The following is a 25,835-nucleotide window of genomic DNA, read 5'->3' as shown; positions in this document are numbered from 1 at the left end:
CAAAAACCTGGAAAGGAAAGACCACAAACCAATGCCATACTAAATCAGAAAAGAAAAAATAAATGAACAAATGTATAAAGGTAAAAAAGAAAAAAATACTTACTGGGACTCTTTCATCTTCTCGTCGTCTTCGACCTCTGAAAAGAGTTCTCCTTTTAGCAACGACAAAAAAAGGTGGGGATGATGGGAGGGGCAACTCATACGTTTTGTCAAATACATATATATATATATATATATATATATATATATATATATATATATATATATACATACACACACATACATACACACACACACACACACACACACTACTGAAGATGGGTTAACTTTTAGTTTAAGTAATTCTACTTTCTGTATCTCCACTATTATGAAGAGATGAATATATATTCTTCTGAATGGATCCTAAACTAATCTACCAAAAACTTCATCTACTACCACCAACACGACTAAATAAGATGGGCCCATTTTTATTAGGTAGTGCTCCTTCCATACCAGAAGCATATCATTATTCAGTTTTTTTGGTTTCATTCAGGCAGACTGGGCAATAATGTATAACCCCATTCCCACAGTTTAGAATTTGTAAGAGATTAAAACTAGAATGCAGATAGGATCTTATCTTTCTAAGCTATTCTTTCTTCAGTGAACCATACAGAACTTCAGAGTAACTTTATAAAACCTCTGACTCAGAGCTATATTCTATACGGGCACTATAAATTTCGTAATATTTATGAAAAACCATTAACCGGTATTATGTGAACACTGTATTCATTTAACATAAACATACACCAATAGTTAAAACAAAAAAAATCACTAGATCATGTTCTTCAAATACTCATATTATGAGCAAAGAATTTTCATATACCATATCCGTATTTATTCTGTATTTCCTTACCTGCCCCTACCATAGTCCCCATTCTGTTCCATCTGTAAAGGGGGAGTTTCTTTTGGAAGATAGCTTTGCTCCTGATGCCCTGTTACTGTAGGGTTATGCCGTTCAGTTGGAAAGTTCCTTGAACCAGATCTGTTTAATTGTCCATCCCCCAATGATACAGAGCCCTCTGTTGAGTGCTCTGAACCACTCGATGACCTAAAATGAGGCTTCACACTATAAGAAACATAAGATCACATACATGAGAGGATAAATCAAAACAGAAAATCTTTCCTCTTAATGGCAAAAACTCTTATTTGATAGGCTAAGTTAAAAACTGCCTTCTACTGTATTCTGATTTTCTATAAATTAAACATAAAAGTGTCACATTATAAAAATGTAAACTTATGTCCCAGATGTATTATTTTTAAAAGGCAAAGAATTTTTACATTTAAAAAAAGTTGTTTGGAGAGATTTGGGTTAAGATCCAAAGTTCTTCAAAATATAGGTACTTCCACCTCAATACTCAAAATACAAGTAGGATTTTACCTAATTTAACACCAGCTGCAGTCGTGACACATATAAATCAGTCAGGCTTTAAGCTCATTGGTAAGTCTATGCCATACATTCTCAATGGGGCAACATCACCCCAAGTGGGAGTAAAAAAGGTTCTGGGATGGGGAGATGGACAAAAAGAAAAAACAAAAAACCTCATCTTACTCTTTTTATGCATAAAGTATAGATATTCATACATTACATAAATACATATACAATAATCTCCAGCACTAAATTTTCATAGGGAAAAATTAGGGGGTGAAAAAAATCTAAAAAGGCTCTTTAGGGGAGTGCCAATGAAAACAAGAGAAAAAGTGCAATGTATTAAAATTCTAGCTTCTTAATAAGTTCATTGCTCAAAGATCCTTATGGGCGGGGGGGGGGGGGGGGGGGGAGGACGGGACAACAGCTAGGAAATATAATGCAAGTAATAGCCTAGCGTGATTTCATGAATTAGGTAGGGAATTTGGTAAAAACAAACAAAAACCTAAATAACTGTGAACAAAAGTAGCTTTTATCTTGGATGATGGGTGTAAGCACCCAAATCTCCTAGTAATTTGTAAGAGGATAAAGCTAGGGGTCAGGTAAAGGAGAGGCTACAGTTTAATCAAGAGCGAAAACACCTAAAGTAAGCCCAGGCAACTGAGGATCTTGGCTCAATAGATTTTACAAGGAAGTATGAGATTTATATTCGGCCCCTTACTCGTAGTTTATATATTCAATTTTTACAGTCTATTTTCACAGTTATAAATTTATATTAATAATACACTGTCGATTCCTGGTTCTCTGAATAGAGATTTAAAATCTCAAAATAATTATAAACCCAGCAATTAAGCATTAATTCAAACAACATCTCTAGTTATCCTACTTTACTCTTTACAGAAAATAAAAAATTAGATTACTATTAAACTTAAATGTAAAAATCAGGCTACAAAGTTGGGCTGTTTCATGTAAGATGTTACTTTTCAAAATAATTACTTTATGTCAAAATAGATTTTTAAAAAATTTTATTTATTTTTTTAAAGTAATCTCTACACCCAACATGGGGCTCAAACAATCAACCCTGAGATCCAGAGTCACATGCTCTACCGAGTCAGCCAGGCAATCCTCAAAATAGATTTTTAACAGCAATGAAAATGATAGTATGTCAAGAAACACAAAGTAATTTTCAAAATATTTATATTATCCATTGTATCTAAAAATGACCTCATGAGGTAGATATGCCGTTTATGTAGCTGTTCAGAAACTATTATTCACTTAAATTTGCTCACTGTATTTCAGTATAACTAACAGATTAGTTATTAGGTTTACACAGCCCTCAGATCTCATAATCTTACCCTTCACTGAGAGGGACTTACAATCTCAGTCTAGGCAAAAGATAAAAAGAAAGATAAAAGAAGTAAGTGATAAAAGATGGAAAGGAAGAAGTGATGTGATAGAAAGACAAAGAATGAAAGGTAGAAAAATGCCCAGACTTCTGAAAGTTAGTCCTAGTCTCTCCAAGTAGGTCTAGTGATCATCACTGGGCTGTTACAAGGATCATATAATAAACTGCAAAGGGGCTTTCTAAAAGTTACTTTCTCTTTGACTGATAACTTTAAACAAACAAACACAGTGGTCTTGTGTTGGTCAAAAAGTTCTTTTAGTTTCATCTGTAATATCTGCATTTTATAAGAAGAAAGTATTTGTGTATAATTTTTGTAACTAAAAATTAACAACCTGTACTGGTCACAGGTATGAAAAGGAATTGTGCGTGAATGGTTTTGAAAAACAAGCAAAACCTGTCCTGTACCTTTAAAAGCACATATCCTTACAAGCAAGGATAACTAGACTGTCATTCTTGGCTTTCTTATCGTAATTTCACCCTTTTTATCAAGAAAGCACAGCAAATAAAAACAAGTGACGGTAAAGGAACACCATGAACCTATTTAATACATTTTTTAGTTAAAAATATGCAAACCACCAGTACTTTTAGCTAATACTGAAATACTGCTTTTAGTCTACAAGAAAGATGTCTATTCTACTTCACTGTCTATAGCAAAATTCACTCCTTAAAAAAAAAAGTGAAATCAATAGATAACCTATTTCTACAAAGCTACCATTTCTAATCAGGAGAAATCTGTATTTTCTAACAAGTGAAGTTGTAAGCTGTTATTTGCTCTACTTAAATTACTTTTAAGAAAAACTTTACCGTCTACGGCCATACCACCCTGAACGCGCCCAATCTCGTCTGATCTCGGAAGCTAAGCAGGGTCGGGCCTGGTTAGTACTTGGATGGGAGAAAAACTTTACCAACTATAGTAGAGGAAAGGAAATGTTCTAATCTCAAGTCTGCTGATAATAACCAGCCAATGTAACCCTAGCAAGATTTTTGTCTTCTTCAGCTTTTACTTTCTTCATCTGTAAAACTATATCATAACATAGGTCTTCCCAGATTTAAACATCATTATCTCTATGTGTTCATGGAAATTAGTCGTTTTGAAAGCAGGATTGGGATTAAAGGACAATGTGTGAGGCTCCCTATACCTTTCTACTCATATGTCCTAGCAATACTTGAATTTTGCGGGTGTTACTTTATTACCAAACCAAAAACCATCTTTAAGAGCACAATAATCCTTTGAATTATAAAGAACCATCCATCCTTGTTAACAGAAAGAGATCTCAATTGAAACTTCATAAAGCAGTAAGAATAGGTATATGTAGTAAAGTTTTCCTAATGCTCATAAACGATCTTCAAATGCTTTAACCAATTGTCAGTGAGTACAAACTGTGTGAGTACAAAAAACTGATTATGAGAGGATGATACATTATGAATGCTTCCAGAAACCACTAAGAAGAACACTTAATACTGTGAGTCTTCTTTCTCAGTGAAGCATGTTCCAGGAAAACCTTACAAAAAAGAATTAAGTTCCCAGAAGTCATCTTAGAAGAACATACCCCATGTGGTCTCCTTGCCAAAAAGAACCAACTGGGAGAATGAGATCTAGCAAGAGAAAATCCCTGAAAAGAAATAATTAAAAAAACAAAAACCCAAACCTAGGAGGCTCACAAAATAAGCAAACAAGGAACAATAAATATGAAACTATTAAATAAATCTAAGCCACCACATAAGCCCATTTTTCTTTGGCTACTCATACTCTATCAAAAATCATAATATATACCAAATTATTGAGATTATCAGTTGACATTTACACAAAAATAATTAACACTTAACAGACTTATTAATCTTTTATATGATAGCAAATAATTTCCAGAGTTCTCAATAATTTATCTAGAACACTTTTTAAAGTGTAGGCTTTACATAAGAGATTCTTAAAAACTGAGAACAAACTGAGGGTTGATGGGGGGTGGGAGGGTGGGGAGAGTAGGTGATGGGCACTGAAGAGGGCATCTTTTGGGATGAGCATTGGGTGTTGTATGGAAACCAATTTGACAATAAATTTCATATACTAAAAAATAAAAAAAAAATAAAATAAATAAAAAAATAAAGTGTAGGCTTTGAAGTCAAATTGCCTGGGCTCAAATTTTGGCTCTGCCAATTACTAGCCACATGCTCATAGACATGATATTTAACCCTTTTGTTTCAATGTCCTCATCTTAAATAGACATAACTGTATATATCTTATCGGGTTATGAAAACTATGATAAAATATGTAAAGCCCTTAAGACAAACCCTTAGACACTAAATGTTCAATCATGTTAGCTGCTGCTATAGTTCATGGAAATCATTTCAAAAGTAAATTCTTAAAAATCTTAAGTAACTCATTTTCCCAACATTCAACACTCAAATAAGCTAATATTTCTATCCTCAAAAAACCCATTCTCCAAAATGTTACATATTAAACTACTAATTAGACTACTAATTTAGACACCAGATTTTGCTACTATCTTAAAATAATTTTCTATTATCTTTATTATTTAAAAAACAACAGTATGTATCATTTACAATCCCAGTTCCAAGTCTTTTTCTATACAAATTATCAACTCTTGAGATCAAAGTGTATTTATTAATTCTAGAGTAAAATTGTTTAAGCTTTTGGTTAAAAAGTCTGTAAATAGCATTGCTATTAACACAGTATTCTTTAAGAACTACTGGGAGTTGTGTACAATAAATTCCACTATGATTTTCATCTTACCGATTTTTTTGGAATGGTCGAGCCATATTCACAGCAGCAGCATTTGTTTTATAAGATCCTGGTGCATTAAAGCCATTCACAAAACTACCATTGGGAAAAGGAGCCTAAAAGAAAATTTGATGTGTAAAACCAATTAATGTAAAGAGCAAAATATAGTGTAAAGGCTGTAAGAAACTCCTGATGAACTAACAACTTAGCATCAATTTTTCTTTTTCTTTCTTTTTTTTGTTGCTTTACAGTGTGTGTGTGTGTGTGTGTGTATGCGCGCGCGTATGAGTAGGGGAGAGGGGTAGAGGGAGAAAGGGAGAGAGAGAGAGACAGAGACAGACAGACAGAGAGAGAGGCAGAGAGAGAGAGAAAGAGAGAGAGAAAGAATCCCAAGCAGGCTCCACTGTGCCACCCAATGAACCCCGCTTTTTTTTTTTTTTTTTTTTTTTTTTTTTAAGATTTTTCATTTTTAAGTAATCTCTGCACCCAGAGTGCGGCTTGAAGTCACGACCTTGAAATCAAGAGTTGCATGCTCTACGGAACAAGCTAGGCAGGCACTCCTTCAATTTCTTTTATAAGGCAAAAATATTTATAAGCATTTTACCTATTTGCTTTTTGCAATACTCCAAGTATTACTTGATTTACAGAAAAAGGAATCATTAGGCTATTACTTAATAAAGTACATTTTTCTCTGAAAAAGTTTACCAAAACTAAAAGCATTTTAAACTACTCAGGATTGATCCAGTCTCTTATTTTAATTCACTCAGCAAACAGGAACAAATAGCTTAACCCTTAGTCACGTGCATATATTTGGTATAGGGGATTAGATATTATCACTACTTAAAAGTCAGAAAATAACCAATATCAACACAAAACAAAAAATAAACTACTCTAGCTGATTTCTTCAAATTTCAGCTTAAGTGAAATATTTTATGATTCTGTAAGGATTTCACTTACCAGTGGCGTTTCAAAGTAAGGTGCAGGATTTGGTGACCAAGACTGAGGCACAATACTGTAGACCGAGTACTGTTGGTGAGGATTATATACAGGCTGCATAAAAACTGGTGAGGCATACTGTGCTTGAGTTTGAATGGGCTGACTATACATACTAGAATCCATTAATCGATAACCATTCTTTGCAAAAAATGTATTGATGGCTTTTATCCTTGCCTAGAAGAGGAACATATTATAATAAAGTGTATATTCTCACAAATATATTTAATTTACTTTTTAAACATATTTTACACAACTATGTTATTTCTGACTACTGTAGAGTCAGCAGAGCAAAAGGAAATGATTGATAGCTTTAAATTACTTTAAAAACTTTTGCATGGCAAATACAACAATGAACAAGGTAAAGCTACAAAAGTCAAAATATCAAAATAATAAAACTAACTGCAAATTATCACAGATAAAGGGGCTAATATATTTCTAACATACAAATTCTAAAAAGATAAAAAATGTTAGAGAAATGAACAGTTTACAGAAAAAAGGAAGGCAAATGGCTCTTAAACATATGAAAAGATGCTAAACCTTACTTGTAAGAGAAATGCAATTAAAATGGAATTAACATTGCTCACTTATAGGATTGGCAAAAATCCAAAAATTTGACAACATACTGTTGATAAGATTGTGGCAAAATAGGCACTCTGATACACTGATGATGGACACGCAAAATAGCATAACACTTATAAAGGAAAATTTAGCAGTTATCTTCTGAAGTCATATATGCATTTTCCATATTCTCACCCATCCCACTTCTAGGAATCTTTTCCAAATATACACTGAACAAAAAGAAGTTTAAAAAGGGATATACATGGCTGTTCAAAAACACTAACTATAATAGGGATGGAGAAAAAGAACTATCTTCAATACACACACACACACACACGCACAAAACAACAGAACAATCAGTCCGTCGATGGCTGAATACACCAGAGTACATCCACACAACTGAGTATCAAACAGAAATAAAAAGAACTAATGAATTGCTCTAAATACTATTATGGAGTGAATTCAAGAATATACTATTGTTTAAAAAAAAAAAAAAAAAAAAAAAAGGTAGGGGCGCCTGGGTGGCTCAGTCGGTTAGGCGGCCGACTTTGGCTCAGGTCATGATCTTGTGGTCCGTAAGTTCTAGCCCCACGTCGGGCTCTGTGCTGATAGCTTAGAGCCTGGAGCCTACTTCATATTCTGTGTCTCCCTCTCTCTGACCCTCCCCTGGTTCATGCTCTGTCTCTCCCTGTCTCAAAAATAAATAAACGTTAAAAAAAAAAAAAAAAAGGTAAAGCAAGGAGGATAAAGGAGTATGTATAGTAAGCTACTGTTTAGCTAAGTCACATAGGAATATAAAGATATACTTGCATATATACATATATATGTGTGAATATGTATTTAATATACCATGTTTTAGATATTTTACTTTTAAACCATGCACACATTGAAAATAAATCAATTATAAAAATAAATAAATAGGGGCGCCTGGGTGGCTTGGTCGGTTAAGCGTCCGACTTCGGCTCAGGTCATGATCTCACGGTCTGTGAGTTGAGCCCCGCGTCGGGCTCTGTGCTGACAGCTCGGAGCCTGGAGCCTGCTTCCGATTCTGTGTCTCCCTCTCTCTCTGACCCTCCCCCATTCATGCTCTGTCTCTCTCTGTCTTAAAAATAAATAAACGTTAAAAAAAAAAAATTTAAAAAAATAAATAAATAAATAATATTCAGTAGCATCCAGCAAAATTAACTTAAATGTGCATTCAATTGGTAATACAACACATAGAAATCCTAAGTGACTTTCAGCCATAACAAAACCAACTGTTAGCCTCAGGAATAAACTACAAGGCAAAGTATAGCAAAAAAATTCTTAATTTATTGTCAGACTTATATTGCTTTTGGTATTGCTATTCTGATACTTTTGTGTGTGACTATGGGATACAAAAAAAATCAGTAATTATACTGGAGTCAAAGAGATCTGAGATTTTCACATGGGAGAAAGGAGACACAAACGTAAGACTAAAGAAGTAAAAAACCATATATCCTGAATTTAAATCAAAAGCATCAGTATAAACTCACTTTTGTTAAAAAAAAAGTAACAATCCATATTTCATATTTCTGTCCAATGAAAAAGCTTTCAAACAATGACCATACCAGTAACCACAAGAACTCCTTGTGCCTAGCCAGTAGGCTAAAAATTATCACCTCCCCATAAAAATAAAGTGGGGACTCTGGAGACTTGACCTGACCCCAGGCCTTTGACATCAAATATACAAGAAGATTCAAGCAAATCACTGAAAATTACTAGGACCATGACAAAAGGACTGATAAGTTAACTCAAAGAGGACACAATTCATCGATAAGGACAACAAACACATCAAGTATGTTTAAATACTCAACAACAAAAAACACCTGAATGGTCAGTTTTGAAGGTTCATTATTTTCTAAAACTGGCTAAGAAAAGCTAGAACCAAGCATTTCTCATATGTTCCATATATGAGTTGTACACCTCACAATAATGAAGATAATGGAAAGCTTCTCTTTATAGAAGTGCTTCAACTGACAAATGGAAAAAAGAAAAAAGAAAGCCTAAAAATAGCACCTCTTTGCAGCTTTAATTTATAGATTTAGTCAATGATCAGTGGCATCCAGCATAAGAGACAGACACAAAAACATACAGGCTTTTTGTTCTCTCTCTGCTGCTCCCAAGTCAAGCCAAATTTTGATCAAGCCTCTAAATCTGGCTATCAATCTGCATGAAGTACAGGGACAGAGAACCATGTTTAACTACATTAAAAAATCTAACTAGCCAATTCAAAAAGGGGCAGAGGACTTCAACAGACACTTATCCAAAGACAATATACAAATGGTCAATAAACACATGAAAGGATGTTCACTACCACTAATCATTAGGGAAATGCAAATCAAAACTACAATGAAATACCACCTCACATTAAGATGGTTACTATTTAAAAAAAAAAAAAAAGAAACAAACAAACAGAAAAGAACAAGTGTTGGAGAGGATGTGGTGAAATTTGAACTTTTGTGCACTGTTGGTAGGAATGTAAAATGGTGCTGTGGAAACCAGTATGGAGATACCTCAAAGAATTAAAAACAATCACTGTATGACTCAGCAATTCTACTTGTGGGTATTACCCAAAATAACTGAAAGCAGGGTCTCAAAGAGATACCTGTATACCCCTGTTCATAGCAGCATTATTCACAATAGCTAAAATGCAAAAGCAATCCACGTGTCCATCAACAGATTACTGTATAAGTAAAATGTGGTATATACATTCAGCAGAATGTTATTCAGCTTTAAAAAGGAAGGACATTTTGCAATATGCTACATGGATAAACCTTGAAAACATTTTGCTGAGTGAAATAAACCAGTCAAAAAGAAACAAATACTATATGATTTCATACGTTTAAAGTATAATAGTGGTTTTCGGAGCTGGATGGAGGGGAGAATGGGGAGTTGTTATTATTTAATAGGTACAGAATGTGAGTTTTACAAGATGAAAAGAATTATGAGAAAGGATGGTGGTGAATGTGTTTAATAAACTGCATTATATAAAGACGGTAAATTTTATGTATGTGTATTTTAACACAATAAAATATAACTAGCAAAATGTATGAGGAACTCTGTAAAACCAATTAACATGGTTATTTCAACAACACACTTCCAAAAGAAAAGATAAGTAAGTAGAGGATGAAACTATAGATTTAAAAAGAGAAAAAAAATGAGAATCAGGAAAATATGAACAGCAACTGATGTTCAAGAAGCTAATGTTCATTTTTTTTAAAGTGTAATGATATTGTAAGTATAATTTTTAAAAAATCCCTACCTTTCAGAGCTACTAATACTAGTTTATTTACAGATAAAATTAAGTTTCAAATTTGCTTCAAAATAATTGGGGGCATGGAAAAATAGGTGGGAATGGATGAAGCAAGAATGACAATGCTCTACAAATTGTTACAACTGGCTAATGGGATCTCAGTGATTGATTTTACTGTTTTCTCCACTTTTATATGTTTGCAATTTCCTGTACTAAATTGAAAAAAAGGTGGGGGGAGAAACAAATGCTCTAAAACTGAGTAAAATAAATCAGACCACTTGTTTACATATTGCCTGTGTTTTGTGCCTCAATGGCAGAGTTGAATAGTTACAGCAGACTTCATGATTGGCAAAACCTACACTGTCTACTATCTGGTCCTTTAAAGAAAAAGTTTGCTGACTTTTGCAACAGAGCTAAAACAGATGTGAGAGAATTAGATTAGGAATCATAAGCCTCACCAACTTGTTGGAAATTATCAAGTGAAATAATGCATATTTAAGCAAAACTACAATTTTAATAAATCAATGAAAGGTATGTTTTATGATCCTTATAGATACAGGCCAGGAAATCCCCTCTCCCAAAATTGCAACCAAACAATAAGAAATCAATAATGGCCAATCTTGAAAAATCTGTAAAATATCAAATTGATTTTAGTATGCCCTAAAAAAATTTATAGCTACTGCTTTTACTAAAGTAATATCATACACTGTAGTTTACTTAAATCTTAAAATATCTGATAAGACACTAAAACCAAGTGAATAACATTTTTTTAATGTGGTCCATTATTAAAATGGTAGCCCAGGGGCAACCTGGGTGGCTTAGTCAGTTAAGCATCTGACTCTTGATTTTGGCTCAGGTCATGATCTCATAGTTTGTGAGTTCAAACCCTGAATTGGGCTCTGTGTTGACAATGCAGAGCCTGCTTGGGATTCTCTCTGCCCCTCTCCTGCTTGAGCTCTTTCTCTCTCTCTCAAAATAGATAAATAAACATGAAAGAAAGCAAGAAAGAAGAAAAGAAGAGAAAAGAAAAGAAAAAAGAAAATGGCAGCCCAAAGAAACAGACTCCAAGATAACCTAGGAAACAGCAGACTAAGATTTTAACCCAGCCATTAGGAATATGTATGGGTTAAAAGGAAACTGTGTTCTTAAAGAATTGAAGAAAAGGGAAATCTCAGCAGAAACATATATATGTGTGTGTATATATATACACACACACACACACACTCGGCTGAGATTATATATATATAGAGAGAGAGAGAGATTGAAAATATATATGTGTGTGTGTGTGTGTGTGCATGTGTATATTTATTTAAGTAGGCTTCATGCGCAGCATGGAGCCCAATGTGGGGCTTCAACTCACAACCCTGAGATCAAGACCTGAGCTGTGATCGAGAGTCAAATGCCTAACCGGCACTGAGCCACCCATGTACCCCATGATCTTATAATGCTAGAACCAATAAACACACATTTAAAAAAGAACCCTGACTCTTACTTTGCAACACACAAAAGAAACTTGAAGTAGATCATAAAACCTAAATGTGAGTAATGAAAGCATAGTACTTCTAAAATCATAAAAGAAAATATTCATGACCCAAAAGACACTGATTTCAGACAAAAAAAAAAAAAAGAAAGAAAAGAAAAGTGAGATAAAAAAAGACCTTATTAAAATTAAAGGCTTCTAAAAAATTTTTTTTGAACTTCTGCTCTTTGTTCAATTAATTTCTGACAAAGGAGGCAAGAATATACAATGGGGAAAAGATGGTCTCTTCAATAAATGGTGTTGGGAAAACTAACAACTACATGCAAAAGCATGAAACTGGTCCACTTTTTACATCATATACAAAAATAAACCAAAAAATGGTTTAAGACCAGAAACCATAAAACTCCTAGGAGAAAAGCATAGGCAGTAAGCTCTCTGACACCAGAATTAGCAATATTTTTATAGATGTGTCTCCTCAGGCAAGGGAAAACAAAAGCAAAAAATAAACAAATGGGACTATATCAAACTAGAAAGTTTTTTTTTTTTTTTAATTTTTTTTTTTTCAACGTTTTTTATTTATTTTGGGGACAGAGAGAGACAGAGCATGAACGGGGGAGGGGCAGAGAGAGAGGGAGACACAGAATCGGAAACAGGCTCCAGGCTCCGAGCCATCAGCCCAGAGCCTGACGCGGGGCTCGAACTCACGGACCGCGAGATCGTGACCTGGCTGAAGTCGGACGCTTAACCGACTGCGCCACCCAGGCGCCCCCAAACTAGAAAGTTTTTGCACAGCAAAGGAAATTGTCAACCAAATGAAAAGACAATATACTGAATAGGAGAAGATATCTGCAAATAATAAAATAAGGGCTTAATATCCAAAATATTATCCAACTATATATCCAAAATATATCCAAAATACACAACTCAGTATCAAAAAACCCGAAATAATCCAATTAAAAATGGGCAGAGAACCTGAATAGACATTTCTCTAGAGAAGACATATATATGGCCAAAAGCCACATGAAAGGATGCTCAACATCACTATCAGGGAAATGCAAATCAAAATCACAAAGAGGCACCTCCTTACTCCTGTTACAAGGCTCTACCTCTGTGCACTGATTTCTGGGTAGTTATCCAAAGAAAACAAAAACGTTAACTTGAAAAGACATTTGCGCCCCTATGTCCACTGTAGCCCTATTTACAATAGCCAATATATGAAAGCAACTTAAGTGTCCACTGATAGATGAATGGATAAAGACGATGTGGTATACAGGCACACAGGAATATTATTCAGCTATAAAAAAGAACAAAATCTTGCTATCTGCCATAACATTGACATTATGCTAAGTGAAATAAGTCAGACAGGGAGAGACAAATACTGGGTGATTTCACTTATATGCAGCTATCTAAAAAACAAAACAAAACAAAACAGAAACAAACACATATACAGAGAAAAGTCTGGTGGTTGCCCGGGGGTAACAGAATAGAGGGATGGATGAAATAGGGGAAAACAATTAAAAGGTACAAATTTCTAGTTACAAAATAAATAAATAGGTCATGGGAATGTAGTAAGTATATAGTTAATAATATTGTAACAACTTCGTATGGGGACAGATATTAGCTAAATTTCTCATGGTGATCATTTCATATGTATAGAAGTGTTGAATCACTACGTTCAGACACCTGAAACTAATATAATATTGTACATCAAGTACATTTCAATTAAAATGACAACAACAACAAATTCCAAAACTTCTGCTCTTCAAATATACGCTATTAAGAAAACAAGAAGGAAGTCACAAGTTAGGGGAAATAGATTTGCAACACACACATACATAACTGACAAAGAACTTATATTCAAAATATATAAAGGACTCTTTCTTCTAATTCAATACTAAGATCAACAATCAATTTTTTTTTAAGTAAAGAGAAGATTGAAAAAGTGACTAGATAATCAAATTGCAGTACATTCCTACTACTTGGCAATAAAAAAAGAATGAACTATCAATACATGCAACAATGTGGTTGTTAAGGGAGAGGCTACTGATCTTTCCTAAGTGAGCAGCATGCAAATAGTAGCTACTAATCCCATTCCTCAATGGCTTGTGTTCCTGGAGTGGCTGGCTGGTACAAGGCAGGTAGTAGAGACTCTGTCCTCCAAAAATACAGGGTGTTATTGTGGTTCGGTAGATCCCTGAGGATTCAGTGCTGATGCCTTAGTTTCATTCCTCTCTGCAGCAGCAGATTCCCTTGGCAATATCTATCAGAATACTTCAGTAATACCAGGAATGGGAGGATCATATTTCAGTGTTAATATTGTAGAATACTCAGAATATCTAGTTCTCAAAAAAGAATTAAAAAACAAAAACACAGGAAACCTATGGTCCATTCACAGGAAGAAAAAAAGAATTCGATAGAAACCATCCTAAGGAAGCACAGACATTGGAATTACTGGCCAAAGATGCTAAATCAACTTGCCTTTTTTTAAAAAATATTTTTCTATTTATTTTTTATATTTTTAATATTTATTGTTGAGAGAGGGAGAGAGCAAGCGAGCGAGCGCTGGGGAGAGCAGAGAGAAAGGGAGACACAGAGTCTGAAGCAGGCTCCAGGCTCTGAGCTGTCCATACAGAGCCCGACACAGGGCTCGAACTCATGAACCATGAGAATGATGACCTGAGTGGAAGTTGGACGCTTAACTGACTTGAGCACCCAGGCACTCCAAATCAACTATCTTAAAAGTGTTCAATGAGCTAATGGAAACCATGGACAAACCTAAGAGTATCAGGAAAAAGATGTTATGAACAAAACAATTTGAAGGAAATCAACAGGCCTATCCTACAAGAAATGCTAATGGGAGTTATTCAGGGTGAGATAAAGATATTAGAGAGTAACTCAAAGCTATAAGAAGAAATAAAGAACACTGGTAAGGATAATTACACAGGTAAATACAAAAGAAAATATTATTATACTTTTTTATCAGATTTAAAAGAAAACGAATACAACAGAGTTTATATACAGCAGAATATTTGTACACTACTGAAACCAAGTTGATATTATTCAAATGAGGTGGTTATAAATTTAATTTTAACCTCTAAGAAAACCATGGATCAGGTCATGATCTCACAGCTCGTGAGTTTGAACCCCGCGTCAGGCTCTGTGCTGACAGCGCGGAGCCTGGAGCCTGCTTCAGATTCTTTGTGCCTCCCTCTTTCTCTGCCCCAACCCACTTGCATTCTGTCTCTCTCAAAATTAAATAAACATTAAAAAAAATTATAAAAAACATTATACTAAGGGAAATAAGCCAAATACAGAGACTGATATTGCATGATTCCACTTATATGCTATATCTAAAATAGGAATCATAAAGACAGAGACTAGACGAAAGGTTACTAAAGGGTAGAAGAATGGGCAGTTATTGTTTCATAGAGTTTATGTTTGGAATGATGCAGAAGTTCTAGATAAATACTGGTTATGGTTGCACAGCAATGTGAATGTATTAAATGCCACTAAGTTGTGTACTTAAAAATGGTAAATTATATATATGTATATTCCACACACAAAAAAAGAAACTTCCAAACAAAGCTTAAGAAATAATGTTCATTACATTATTTGTAAACAAGAGAAACAAGTTAATGCTTGTCCACGGAGAAAAATGGATAGGATAATTAAATTGTGATATACATGAACAATACTGGATGCATACTTGAAACAACAGTGAATGAAAAGATCTTAAAGATCTATTAAGTGAAAAGAGCAGCTGAGTGTCTACTGTACATTCTTATTCACGTAAAGAAAGAAAGAGGGCGCCTGGGTGGCTCAGTAGGTTAAGTGGCAGACTTCAGCTCAGGTCATGATCTCATGGTTTGTGGGTTTGAGCCCCACATCAGGCTCTGTGCTGACAGCTCAGAACCTGGAGCCTGCTTCAGATTCTGTGTCTCCCTCTCTCTCTGCCCTTCCCCTGCTTGCACTCTCTCTCTCTAAAATAAACATTTAAAAAAAAAAAAAGAAAGAAAATTCCTAGATGGACACAGAAAAAAACTCTTATCACCTCTGGGGGAAACAACTAGAAGAATCTGGTAAAGAGAATTTGAATTAATTAATTAATCATTAATTATTTAATATTGTTTGACTTTCTTATGCAAGTATTTTTACTCTTTAAATTCTGCAAAAAACATATATAAAAGGAACATATAAACATATATTCCATATGACATTCTATGATATATATATATATATATATATATATATATATATATATATAATGTTTATGAAACCCAGATAAAACTTAATATTCTCAGTCTTAAAGTCAATTAAAACAGGATGAAACACTGCCTCCTAATGAAATTATCAAAGGTGGACATTCTTCCCTTAATCCCTTTGTCCTCCAAGATCACTGCTTATGAATCACAGGATTTCCAAAATGAAAACCATGTACACTTCAAAGAAACAAACCAGGACCTTAGAGGTAACTTGACATGCCTAAGATCAAAGAGTATGTGGCTGAAAGCAGCATCAAGGGTTGGAATATAGGATTTCTGGTTCCTGCACCTGTCTTTCTGGGTGCCAGGACATTTGGTTTTAATGAATGCTACAAAAATTAATGTGAATCTCCTAGCAAGAACTAGGCTATATGCTATGTGATGACTAAAGGAACTATAGACAAAACCCAAAACAGCTGATAAATATTACTACTTATATATAATTTTAACACTATATCTAAGATCTCAGAAAATGTAATCAGCTGTAAGAAACGGGAGGTATAGGGGTGCCTGGGTGGCTCAGTCAGTTAGGCATCCGACTGATGCTCAGGTCATGATCTCACGGTTCGGGAGTTTGAACCCCATGTCGGGCTCTGTGCGGACAGCTCAGAGCCTGGAGCCTACTTTGGATTGTTTGTCTCCCTCTCTCTCTGCCCCTGCCCTGCTCGTGCTCTATCTCTGTCACTCAACAATAAATAAATGTTAAATAAATAAATAAATAAGAAAGAAATGAGAGGTATAAGGAATAATCAAAACAGTGATTATTTGTAGATGATATCCTCTCTCAGACACATAACCTCCATTAGATATGATAAAGGAATTCAGCAAGGTTCCTGCAGACAGTAACATTTAAAAAAAATTTTTTTTAAGTTTACTTTGAGAGAGAGCGAGCGAGTGAGCATGCAAGGCTGAGCAGGGAAGGGGCAGAGAGAGAGAGGAAGAGACAGAATCCCAAGCAGGCTCCGTGCTGTCAGTGCAGAGCTCAAACCCACCAACCTTTAGATCATGACCTGAGCTGAAATCAAAAGCTGGACGTTTAACTGACTAAGCCACTCAAGCACTCCAGGCAGTAACATTTAAAAAAAAGTCACTAAGATACCATGGAGAGGGGAAAGCAACAAAAATTACTTTAAGGAAGTAATTACAAAATACAATAGACCTGAGTTAACAGAAAAATGTATCATAATAATGTTACCACAATATTGAATACTGCAGGGTAAAACTGCCAACTGTTCCCAGTAAATGAAACACAATCCCATTAATTCCAATATAGTTTTTCTTTGGTTGGTTATTAGTATTAGTCAAACACTCTAAAATTCATATGGAAAACTAAGGGTTTAAGAGTAACCAAGACAATCTTAAAAAAAAAAAAAATGAATAAGGGAGGCTTTGCATAAGGGCATAAGGATATTCTAAAACTATAGTAATTAAAACAGTAATGTTGGTTCAATAAAGAAAAGACTAATAGACAATGTAAAGCAGAGCTGACAGATTCAACATTACACACAAGTTGTGGAAGGAAAAGACCACTGAACAAATATATGTTGAGACAACTGCCTTTCCATACATGGAAAAAAATTAAATTCCTATTGTATCCTGTACATCAAATTAATTCCAGATGTATTAAAGACCTAAATCTGACATATAAAACTTTAAAGCTATTAGAAGACCTAGAAGAGTATCTCTATAGTCTCAAGTAGGAAAGGGAGATAACAGGGAGAAGCAGAGGAAACAGAATGACAAATAGCAGACATCTTCATCTCTAATATGGAAAAGTAGTAATACTAGCTACCACACACCAATAATGAGATTTAAATAAGTCCTTAGAACAGTGCCTGACATATAATCTCTTAATAAAGGTAAGCCTCCTCTCATCCTGGTTCTTCTACTTACCAGGTGCGTGAAACTGGGTAGGTAACTTCTCACACCTCACTTTTCCTTGCCATAAAATGGAGAAAACAAGAGTACCTGCCTCATTAAGTTCTTGTAAGAATTAAATGACTCTATACAAATAAAGTGCTTAGAACAGAAACTGATACACATTAAGAGCTCACAAAGAGTTAAAGACAATGTACTGCAATAACAAATAATAGTAAGAATATTACATAGGGAATGAGTACCATCTCAAAGTAAAGGCATGCTTAGGATTCTGTTTTAGATGGTAGCTATAGTAGCAACTGGAGAATGGAAAAGTAGGGGGAAAGCTGAAGGCATAACATTTAAAAGGCTAAACAATGTTTCAAGCCTAAACAATGGCAGTAATGATTGAAAGAAGTTTTGAAGGTAGATTTCATGGGATCTGAGAAAAGATTAGACCTGTAAAGACAGTGGACAAGTGCCATCAATGACAGATCCCAAGGACAAATGTTAATGTGGTGATGCAGTTACTTTTGAGATGAGGATGACAGTATTGAAAATGTTTTCCATCTTTACTAAAAAATCATTCCTGCTTCTCATTTTGAGAGTTGAGATGATCTGCCACGTTAGCAATCGGCATCTAACTAAAACTTCATGCTGTCTGAAGTTACATCTTTGGAAAGAATTGCCATCCTATCAACTAATTTTCTAGCACATCATATGAGACAGAAATTTCTTTAAAATCATTACGGGTTTAATAAAACATCCATCTGTGTTTTTTAAATTCTCAGACAAGCAACAAAAACTTTTTGGCTTTACACGAGCCTCTATTTACAAAATGTTTCTTACCATGATTGGCTTGCCCTGAAATGTTTTAACTTCTTCTCTTAAGTATTTAAAAGCCTGTTAACAAGGCAGAAAGGAACTTTCATTAGTATTCAGACATTTTCTTAAAGCCATCTTTATTCTATCAAAAGTATGGTACTAGCAACTATCTCCAAAATAAACAATAAAAAATTCTAAAGTCAATTTCATTATCCAGGTGATAAGGAATGAAAAAAATAATTAACACCTCAGCTAACATTCACATTTACTGTAGATTGGCTACTATGGATTACTACAAAAAAAAAAAAAAAAGCACAACGTTCAAAATAGATCCAAAATACCACCACATACACATTTAAAAATGGTTCAGACAGCCTTACAAGATGAAGAATTTAAAAAAAAGAAAAAGTCAGTGGGGCGTCTGGCTGGCTCAGTTGGTGGTGCATGCAACTCTTGATCTAACATGAGCTGGAACCCCAAGCTGGGTGTAGTGTTTACTTAAAACTCAATCAATCAGTGAGTGGTTTTAAAATGCTATCAGATATATTTTTGGTTTTTTGTTTCAGTGGAATAGTACTTCCCCTTAAGTTGGACACGACAAGTAAGAGCAGTATCATTAATGTCAAAATTTCAAGAATCATAATGGAAGTTGCAGATTTACTGGCCTAGTATGTACACACTGGAACTACTGAGTACATGGTTCCCAATCCCCATGTTAATTTTAAAATTGTGTGTTAATCTTTTTGATAGGAAACAAACTGCTCTTAAATTGAAAAAGCTTTAGGAAAATGATCAAAAAGGAAACCAATTAATAAGCACAACCACAAAGGTGAACAAGGTACTTAATATAGCCTTTACAAATATTACTGTGAGCACATATTTTCTCAATTAAAACATACTACTACTTCTTTTACCACCAGGACTTCAAATCAGAAGAAAAGTTTTCTTCTTACCTGTTGTGCATCGGTATCTGACTGGAAAGTGATATACCAGTTGCTATTGTGTGCAAACTCACAGCTTATCACCTTGGGGCAGTTTTCATTTTTGAACAAGGCTTTAACTTCCTAAAAAAGAAAAACTTTAGTTAACTCTAAAAAGTATATCAACGATAGTCATTTTTTCCCCTTCATGTCTTCTGGTCCTTTCTGTTTCTTTTTATTAACTGTCACGCCTTCTGCCCACTCTTCTACTGAGAGTAGATTATCTTCTGACACAAAAATATGCATACTTAAAGCATACATTCTGTATATGATTTAGAGATAGTATCTTACCTTAAAATCAGCAAAACTGCCACAAAAAATTAAAAATATAGATACCTTACCCAGAAATTGCACTGTTTATCCAAAGGATACAAAAATGCTCATTCGAAGGAACACATGCACCTCAATGTTTACAGCGGCACTATCAACAATAGCCAAATTATGGAGAGAGCCCAAATGTCCACCCACTGACGAATGAATAAAGATGTGGTAAATATATATAATGGAATATTACTTGGTTACCAAAAAGAGTGAAATCTTGCCATATGCAACAACGTGGATGGAACTAGAATGTATTATGCTAGGTAAAGTCAGTCAGAGAAAGACAAGTATATGATTTCGTTTGTACGTGAAATTTAAGAAACAAAACAGATGAACATAGGAGGGGGGGGGGAAGAAAAAATAAGATAAAAACAGAGAAGGAGGCAAACTATAAGAGACTCTTAAATACAAAGAACTGGGGGTTGCTGGAGAGGTGTTGGGTGGGGGATGGGCTAAACAGGGGATGGGCATTAAGGAGGGTACTTGTCGGGATGAGCACTGGGTGTTATATGTAAGTGATGAATCACTAAATTCTACTCAAACCATTGTTAGAGAATATGTTAACTAACCTGGATTTAAATTAAAAAATAAAAATAATCTAAGCAAAACAAGCATTTTACTCTTAGTGGCAAGCTAAACTTTCCCTAACAGTAAAATCTCTCTAGACCTCCATTTAAAAAAAAAACAAAAACAAAAAGTATATCCTCCATTAACATTTTCTAGGTGCTCAGTGTTTATTTTCATGCATTCTCAATTAAATCCAGATGCTCTATCTGTATCAGTCACAGACATGAACTCTGTGCAAAGATATCTTCACTTTTCCTTAACTGAATCTGAAATTTCAGTGACTGAAAACTAAAACAAATCTATGGATTTCAAAAAAGATGATTACCAAAACTCAGAACTGTGTTAACAATTAACAGCTTGAAAGAAGTTTATAAAAAGAAAACAACTGGAAGTCAACATTAAGTAACTCTTGAGTTATAGAGGGAAAGGGAACATCTACTGAAATACCATGCTCAGTAAGACACAGATTTATCCTGAAAACAACCCTGTTAAAGATTTTTATCATCTCTATTGTACAGTTGAGGAAATGGTAGCTCAAACTGTTTAATCTACACACATTATCATAAAGAAGAATTCAATCCCAGATTTGTATGCTTCCAAACTCCATTTGGTCTAATAGCTACTGGAGTTCAAGGAGAAATTCAGTAGTAACCAATAACTCCCAAACAGAAAGAATCAGACATGTTAAAATGCCCTGCGAAATAACAAAATATCATGAGAAATCAATTTTTAAAAAGATAATTACTAAGCTGATGGGACAATAAACATAGTATAACAGTGAAGTCTAACCTGTCTCCTAACTCCCTCAAATTTTTACTACACTGAATTAAAAAAAAAAAAAAAAAGTCTCTACTTATGATGAAATTTTCTTGGGCCAATACTACTCAAAAACAAGTAAGTGTGCAACCAACTGAGTTTTGTGACATTTGTGAAAGTGGTGAAATACTACCAAGTTCAGTTAGTAAAATTCTCATCCAGTCCATAATTTACATTTTTGTAAAACTGCCTATGGAACTATTAGACTGCCACCCACTGATGTCTATCTTCAAAATTCATAATCTCCAAATATTTCTAATCCCCTTCAATGCATAAAAAATTGATTCGTTTATTTAAATATCAATAAAATTTCTTTATTTCCAACCTTTATTATTCTTTAGGAAGAGTGAAGTTCATAGATTTACTTTCCCAAGTATAAAAACAGCAGTCTGGGTCACAAGTAGAAAAAAAAAAAAAAAAAATTTGTTCTACCTGACAGGAACCTTTACGGTCACCACCCCAAATCCCTCATTTTAATCTGAATTTTCATGATTATTGACCAGGCTGACTTTCTCTATTTTAGTCATCTTCACTTCCTTTACTTTCTTTTTTTTTAATGAATAGTATGTCACTGCCTTTTTCCTTTCACTATTTTTTGTATGTGTGATTTACGTATTCAGAATATAAATTACAGTAACTATAAAAAATGATAATAATGTCTAATCTTAGATTTGTTGTGCATGCCAAGTACTGCTCTGAGCTCTCTATATACTAACCCAATTCTCACAACAATCCAAGGTCATAGAGTTAGCAAGTAAAAAGCTGAAATATATGAGCCTGTACTCTAGAGCCAAGCTGCCTCAAATCCAGGCAGCTTGGTTCTAGAGTACAGGCTCATATATTCTACATTGTTTCTAAATAATGCAAATATTCTTCCCATTCTGCAATTTTCCTTTCAATTTGTTATTTTTGACATATAGTTCATACTTTTAAATAGAAGTTCTATCTAGTGACAGTTTCTTTTCTAATTTCACTGTTTCTAAATTTAGGAAGTCTTCATTCTGGACAGTTAATAGTGAATGACTCTGGGCAAAAAGATTACTAATATGCGAAATTTGTTAGGTGACAAGAATCTAAAACTGTTTTAAATGGCCAGTAAATACCACATAACAGTTACTAATTAATTCTCCCCATCTCTAACTTATTAACTTGGCAATTTAGTGTGTAGCTCTGTGGTTTAGTGGTTTTGAAACAGGGGCTCTGAAATCAGAGTGAGATCAAATCAGATACGGTCATTTAAAGAGCCCACATGTCCTTAGGCAACTTATTTCACCATACTAAGGCTCAGTTACTTTATCTATAAAACAGAGATAACAAAACCTTAGGCTTTAAGTAACCATAAAGTACACTGCACAGCACGTGGTAAAACCTAATTATTAAATAAATGCTATTATACATACATTACTATTTTATCAAAGGGTCTATTTCTGGATATACTGTTTCATTCAAAACTTATTTTATTATTGTACCTATTTTATTATTATACTACACCATCTTTACAGTTACAACTTTGTTTTATGTTTGTTAGCTACTCCGAGTAGTCTTGACTCCTATTTTTCTTCTTCATTCCTAAATTTATTCTTTCAGATGAATCAAGTTCCCAAAAGAGCCTATTTATACTTTAACTTTGAAAATACACCATTCTTCCAGTGTTTCAGAATTTACATAACAAAAATTTAACGTATACACAGTGATTGATATGAGGCCAATGACTTATACTTTGCTTGTTTACCTCCTCCACTTTAAACAGTTAAAGAACACTTAGCTTTAACAATGCTTAATAATACCTCTATAGGTGTTGTTTCAGGAATCTCTCTAAGAATCACAATACAACGCTTATGACTTGGTCTCACTTTCTCGCCCTTCTCATCAACTTGTACCATGGGAGAAGCTGCAATTTAAAAAAATATTTCATTCAAAAATGACAAGAAGAGATATTAAGAATGTCATTAAAAACTATTTATTTCTATTTCCAAGTGAATAAATTAGCAGAGGTTAAGAAATTATGTTGTAGAACCAAAGATTACAGTTAACAAAGATTACAAAAAACACTGTCAAGTGTTATTCTTTCAACAAATACAGAGTACTTACTTTGTGTCTTGGCACTGCATTGGGGTTGAAAAACTTTCAGGAGCATACAATACATAGCTACACGGTAATTACCCTGTGTACAGTTACCAAATTCTGTATTTCTGGAGATAATGAAATCAGTGTATTTGCATTCCACTCTTGTAATCAGATTATAGTACTGCATTCTGATGTGAAGAAATTCTTCTTAAAATCTAAGAAGCACTTAAACCAAGAATTATACTCAAATAATTGTAACTTTTCCTTGATGTTAACATACTTATTCTTACATACTATTACAGACACTTAGAAGCCATCTCTTAGATGCTGATTTTGAGGAAATATTTAATGAAGACAATACCACATAGCCCAAACTTTTATTTGTAGTCTCTTCAGAGAGATAATATGCCATATTTCTCTGAACAGGTAAGCAGTCAGTATAAAACAGAACAGGGAAGAAGTGTTGGGTGGAAGTACTAGGTTCCCTTAGAGGTGGAGGATTCTGCTGGTCTCTCAGCTGACTTTCTTCGGATGAGAAGACTGGCTCATCTTAAGAAACCATCGCACAAACCAATCAGAGATTTCATAAATGTATTTAGCCCTCTGAGAATGGAAATCCTCTATTCCGATATAAGTCTACTATTGGACTTGGTATATTTAACTTTTAAACATTTTTAACAATATATTTCATATAAAAGTGAAGACCTGCCTTTATTCAGGCAAGTAGTTAAAACTTTGGTAAGAGAGGTTACCAAGAAATACTGATAGAAGACACAAACACTATTAAAAATGCTTATAACCTGGGGCGCCTATGTGGCTCAGTTGGTTAGGCGACTGACTTCGGCTCAGGTCATGATCTCACAGTTTGTGAGTTCAAGCCCCGTGTCGAGCTCTGTATTGACAGCTCAGAGCCTGGAGACTGCTTCAGATTCTGTGTCTCCCCCTCTCTCTACCCCTCCCCTGCTCATGCTCTGTGTCTCTCAATAATAAATAAATGTTAAAAAAAATTAAAAATAAATAAAAATAAAAATGCTTAGAACCTGAAATTCTTTATTAAACTTTAGAGTACTATTTATCAAACTATAATTTTTAGTTTAGTTTAGCAATTCTTTTAACAGCCTGTGAAATCAATTTAGAAAAAAAAAGGGGGTTAACTACAAGCATTTAGTATTAATCTGCATAATTAACATTTCAGTTGCGTATGGGTATGTGGTGTGTGTACTGGGCTCTAATGTAAAATGTACTACTTGGGTTCAAAAGTTTGAAACAGATTGTTTAGAAGGTGTGACAATGATACAAATAACTTTCTGATAGCCCAGAAAAATGAGATATAATTGCTTACATAGAAAACCTTGGATTGCAAGTAACTTGTTCTGCAAGTGTTCCACAAGGCGAGTAAACATTTCTAATAAATTTTAACTTGATAAACAAGCGACGCCTTGCAATACAAGTAGTACGTGACGCCAAATGTCACATGATCACAACTGAGGCAATAGTTCTTGAAATTCGCTTTTATATACAAGTGCTTTGGATTACAAACATGGTTCTGGAATGAATTATGCTCGCAAACCAACGTGTAAGTGGGTATTAAGACAAACAACCAAGGTATAGAAATGATATAGAAGCTAAATACCAAGTCAGTAAAAATAAATTATTGGAACAGAATAACAAAAAATAAGGAGTTAACAATTCCCTGCCTGATGAGCAGAGCTTACTGTATGGAATTGTCAAATCATGATGCTGTATACCTGAAACTAATATAACATTGTATGTCAATTACAATTAAAAAAAATAAAAATAAATGGCAAATGGGCGCCTCGGTGGCTCAGTCAGTTAAGTGTCCAAATCTTGGTTTTGGCTCAGGTCATGATCTCACAGTTTGAGTTTGAGGGGCATCTGGGTGGCTCATTTGGCTAAGGGTCCGACTTTGGCTCAGGTCATGATCTCGTGGTTTGTGGGTTTAAGCCACATATCAGGCTCTGTGCAGACAGCTCAGAGCCTGGAGCCTGCTTCAGATTCTGTGTCTCCCTCTCTCTCAGCCCCTCCCCACTCTCTCACTTTCTGTCAAAAAAATAAAATAAAAAACGTTAGAAAAAAAAAGAATAGTTCATGAATTTGAGCCCCATGTCGGCCTCTGCACTGACGGTGTGGAGCCTGCTTGGGATTCTTTGTCTCCCTCTCTCTGTGCCTTTCCTCGGCTTATACACTTTTTATCTCAAAAATAAACAAACATTAAAATAAAGTAAGTAGGGGCGCCTGGGTGGCGCAGTCGGTTAAGCGTCCGA

At 34.4% G+C, this 25,835-nt stretch overlaps 1 protein-coding gene across 13 annotated transcripts in view; it reads right to left on the bottom strand.

The window, feature by feature from the left end:
- The window catches only part of LARP4 (La ribonucleoprotein 4), a 66,650-nt gene that overhangs the window by 11,973 nt on the left and 28,842 nt on the right, over window positions 1–25,835 (bottom strand). For 10 of the 13 annotated variants that reach the window (XM_007073014.3, XM_015542078.2, XM_042992267.1 and 7 more), the window contains 7 exons: window positions 23,271–23,374; window positions 19,753–19,863; window positions 18,824–18,877; window positions 6,505–6,717; window positions 5,560–5,663; window positions 893–1,105; window positions 104–152 (listed from right to left, as the gene is read on the bottom strand). In XM_007073014.3, the coding sequence (XP_007073076.1) occupies window positions 104–152; window positions 893–1,105; window positions 5,560–5,663; window positions 6,505–6,717; window positions 18,824–18,877; window positions 19,753–19,863; window positions 23,271–23,374 (848 nt within the window). Of the gene's footprint in view, window positions 1–103; window positions 153–888; window positions 1,106–5,559; window positions 5,664–6,504; window positions 6,718–18,823; window positions 18,878–19,752; window positions 19,864–23,270; window positions 23,375–25,835 lie in introns of those variants that run through there. The other 3 variants (XM_007073015.3, XM_007073018.3, XM_042992271.1) reach the window with 2 other exon arrangements.

This window comes from Panthera tigris, chromosome B4 (assembly GCF_018350195.1).
Source record: "Panthera tigris isolate Pti1 chromosome B4, P.tigris_Pti1_mat1.1, whole genome shotgun sequence".
NCBI lineage: Eukaryota > Metazoa > Chordata > Mammalia > Carnivora > Felidae > Panthera > Panthera tigris.
Note: the sequence above shows the minus strand (reverse complement) of the source record. Positions and strands in the feature narration are given on the sequence as shown.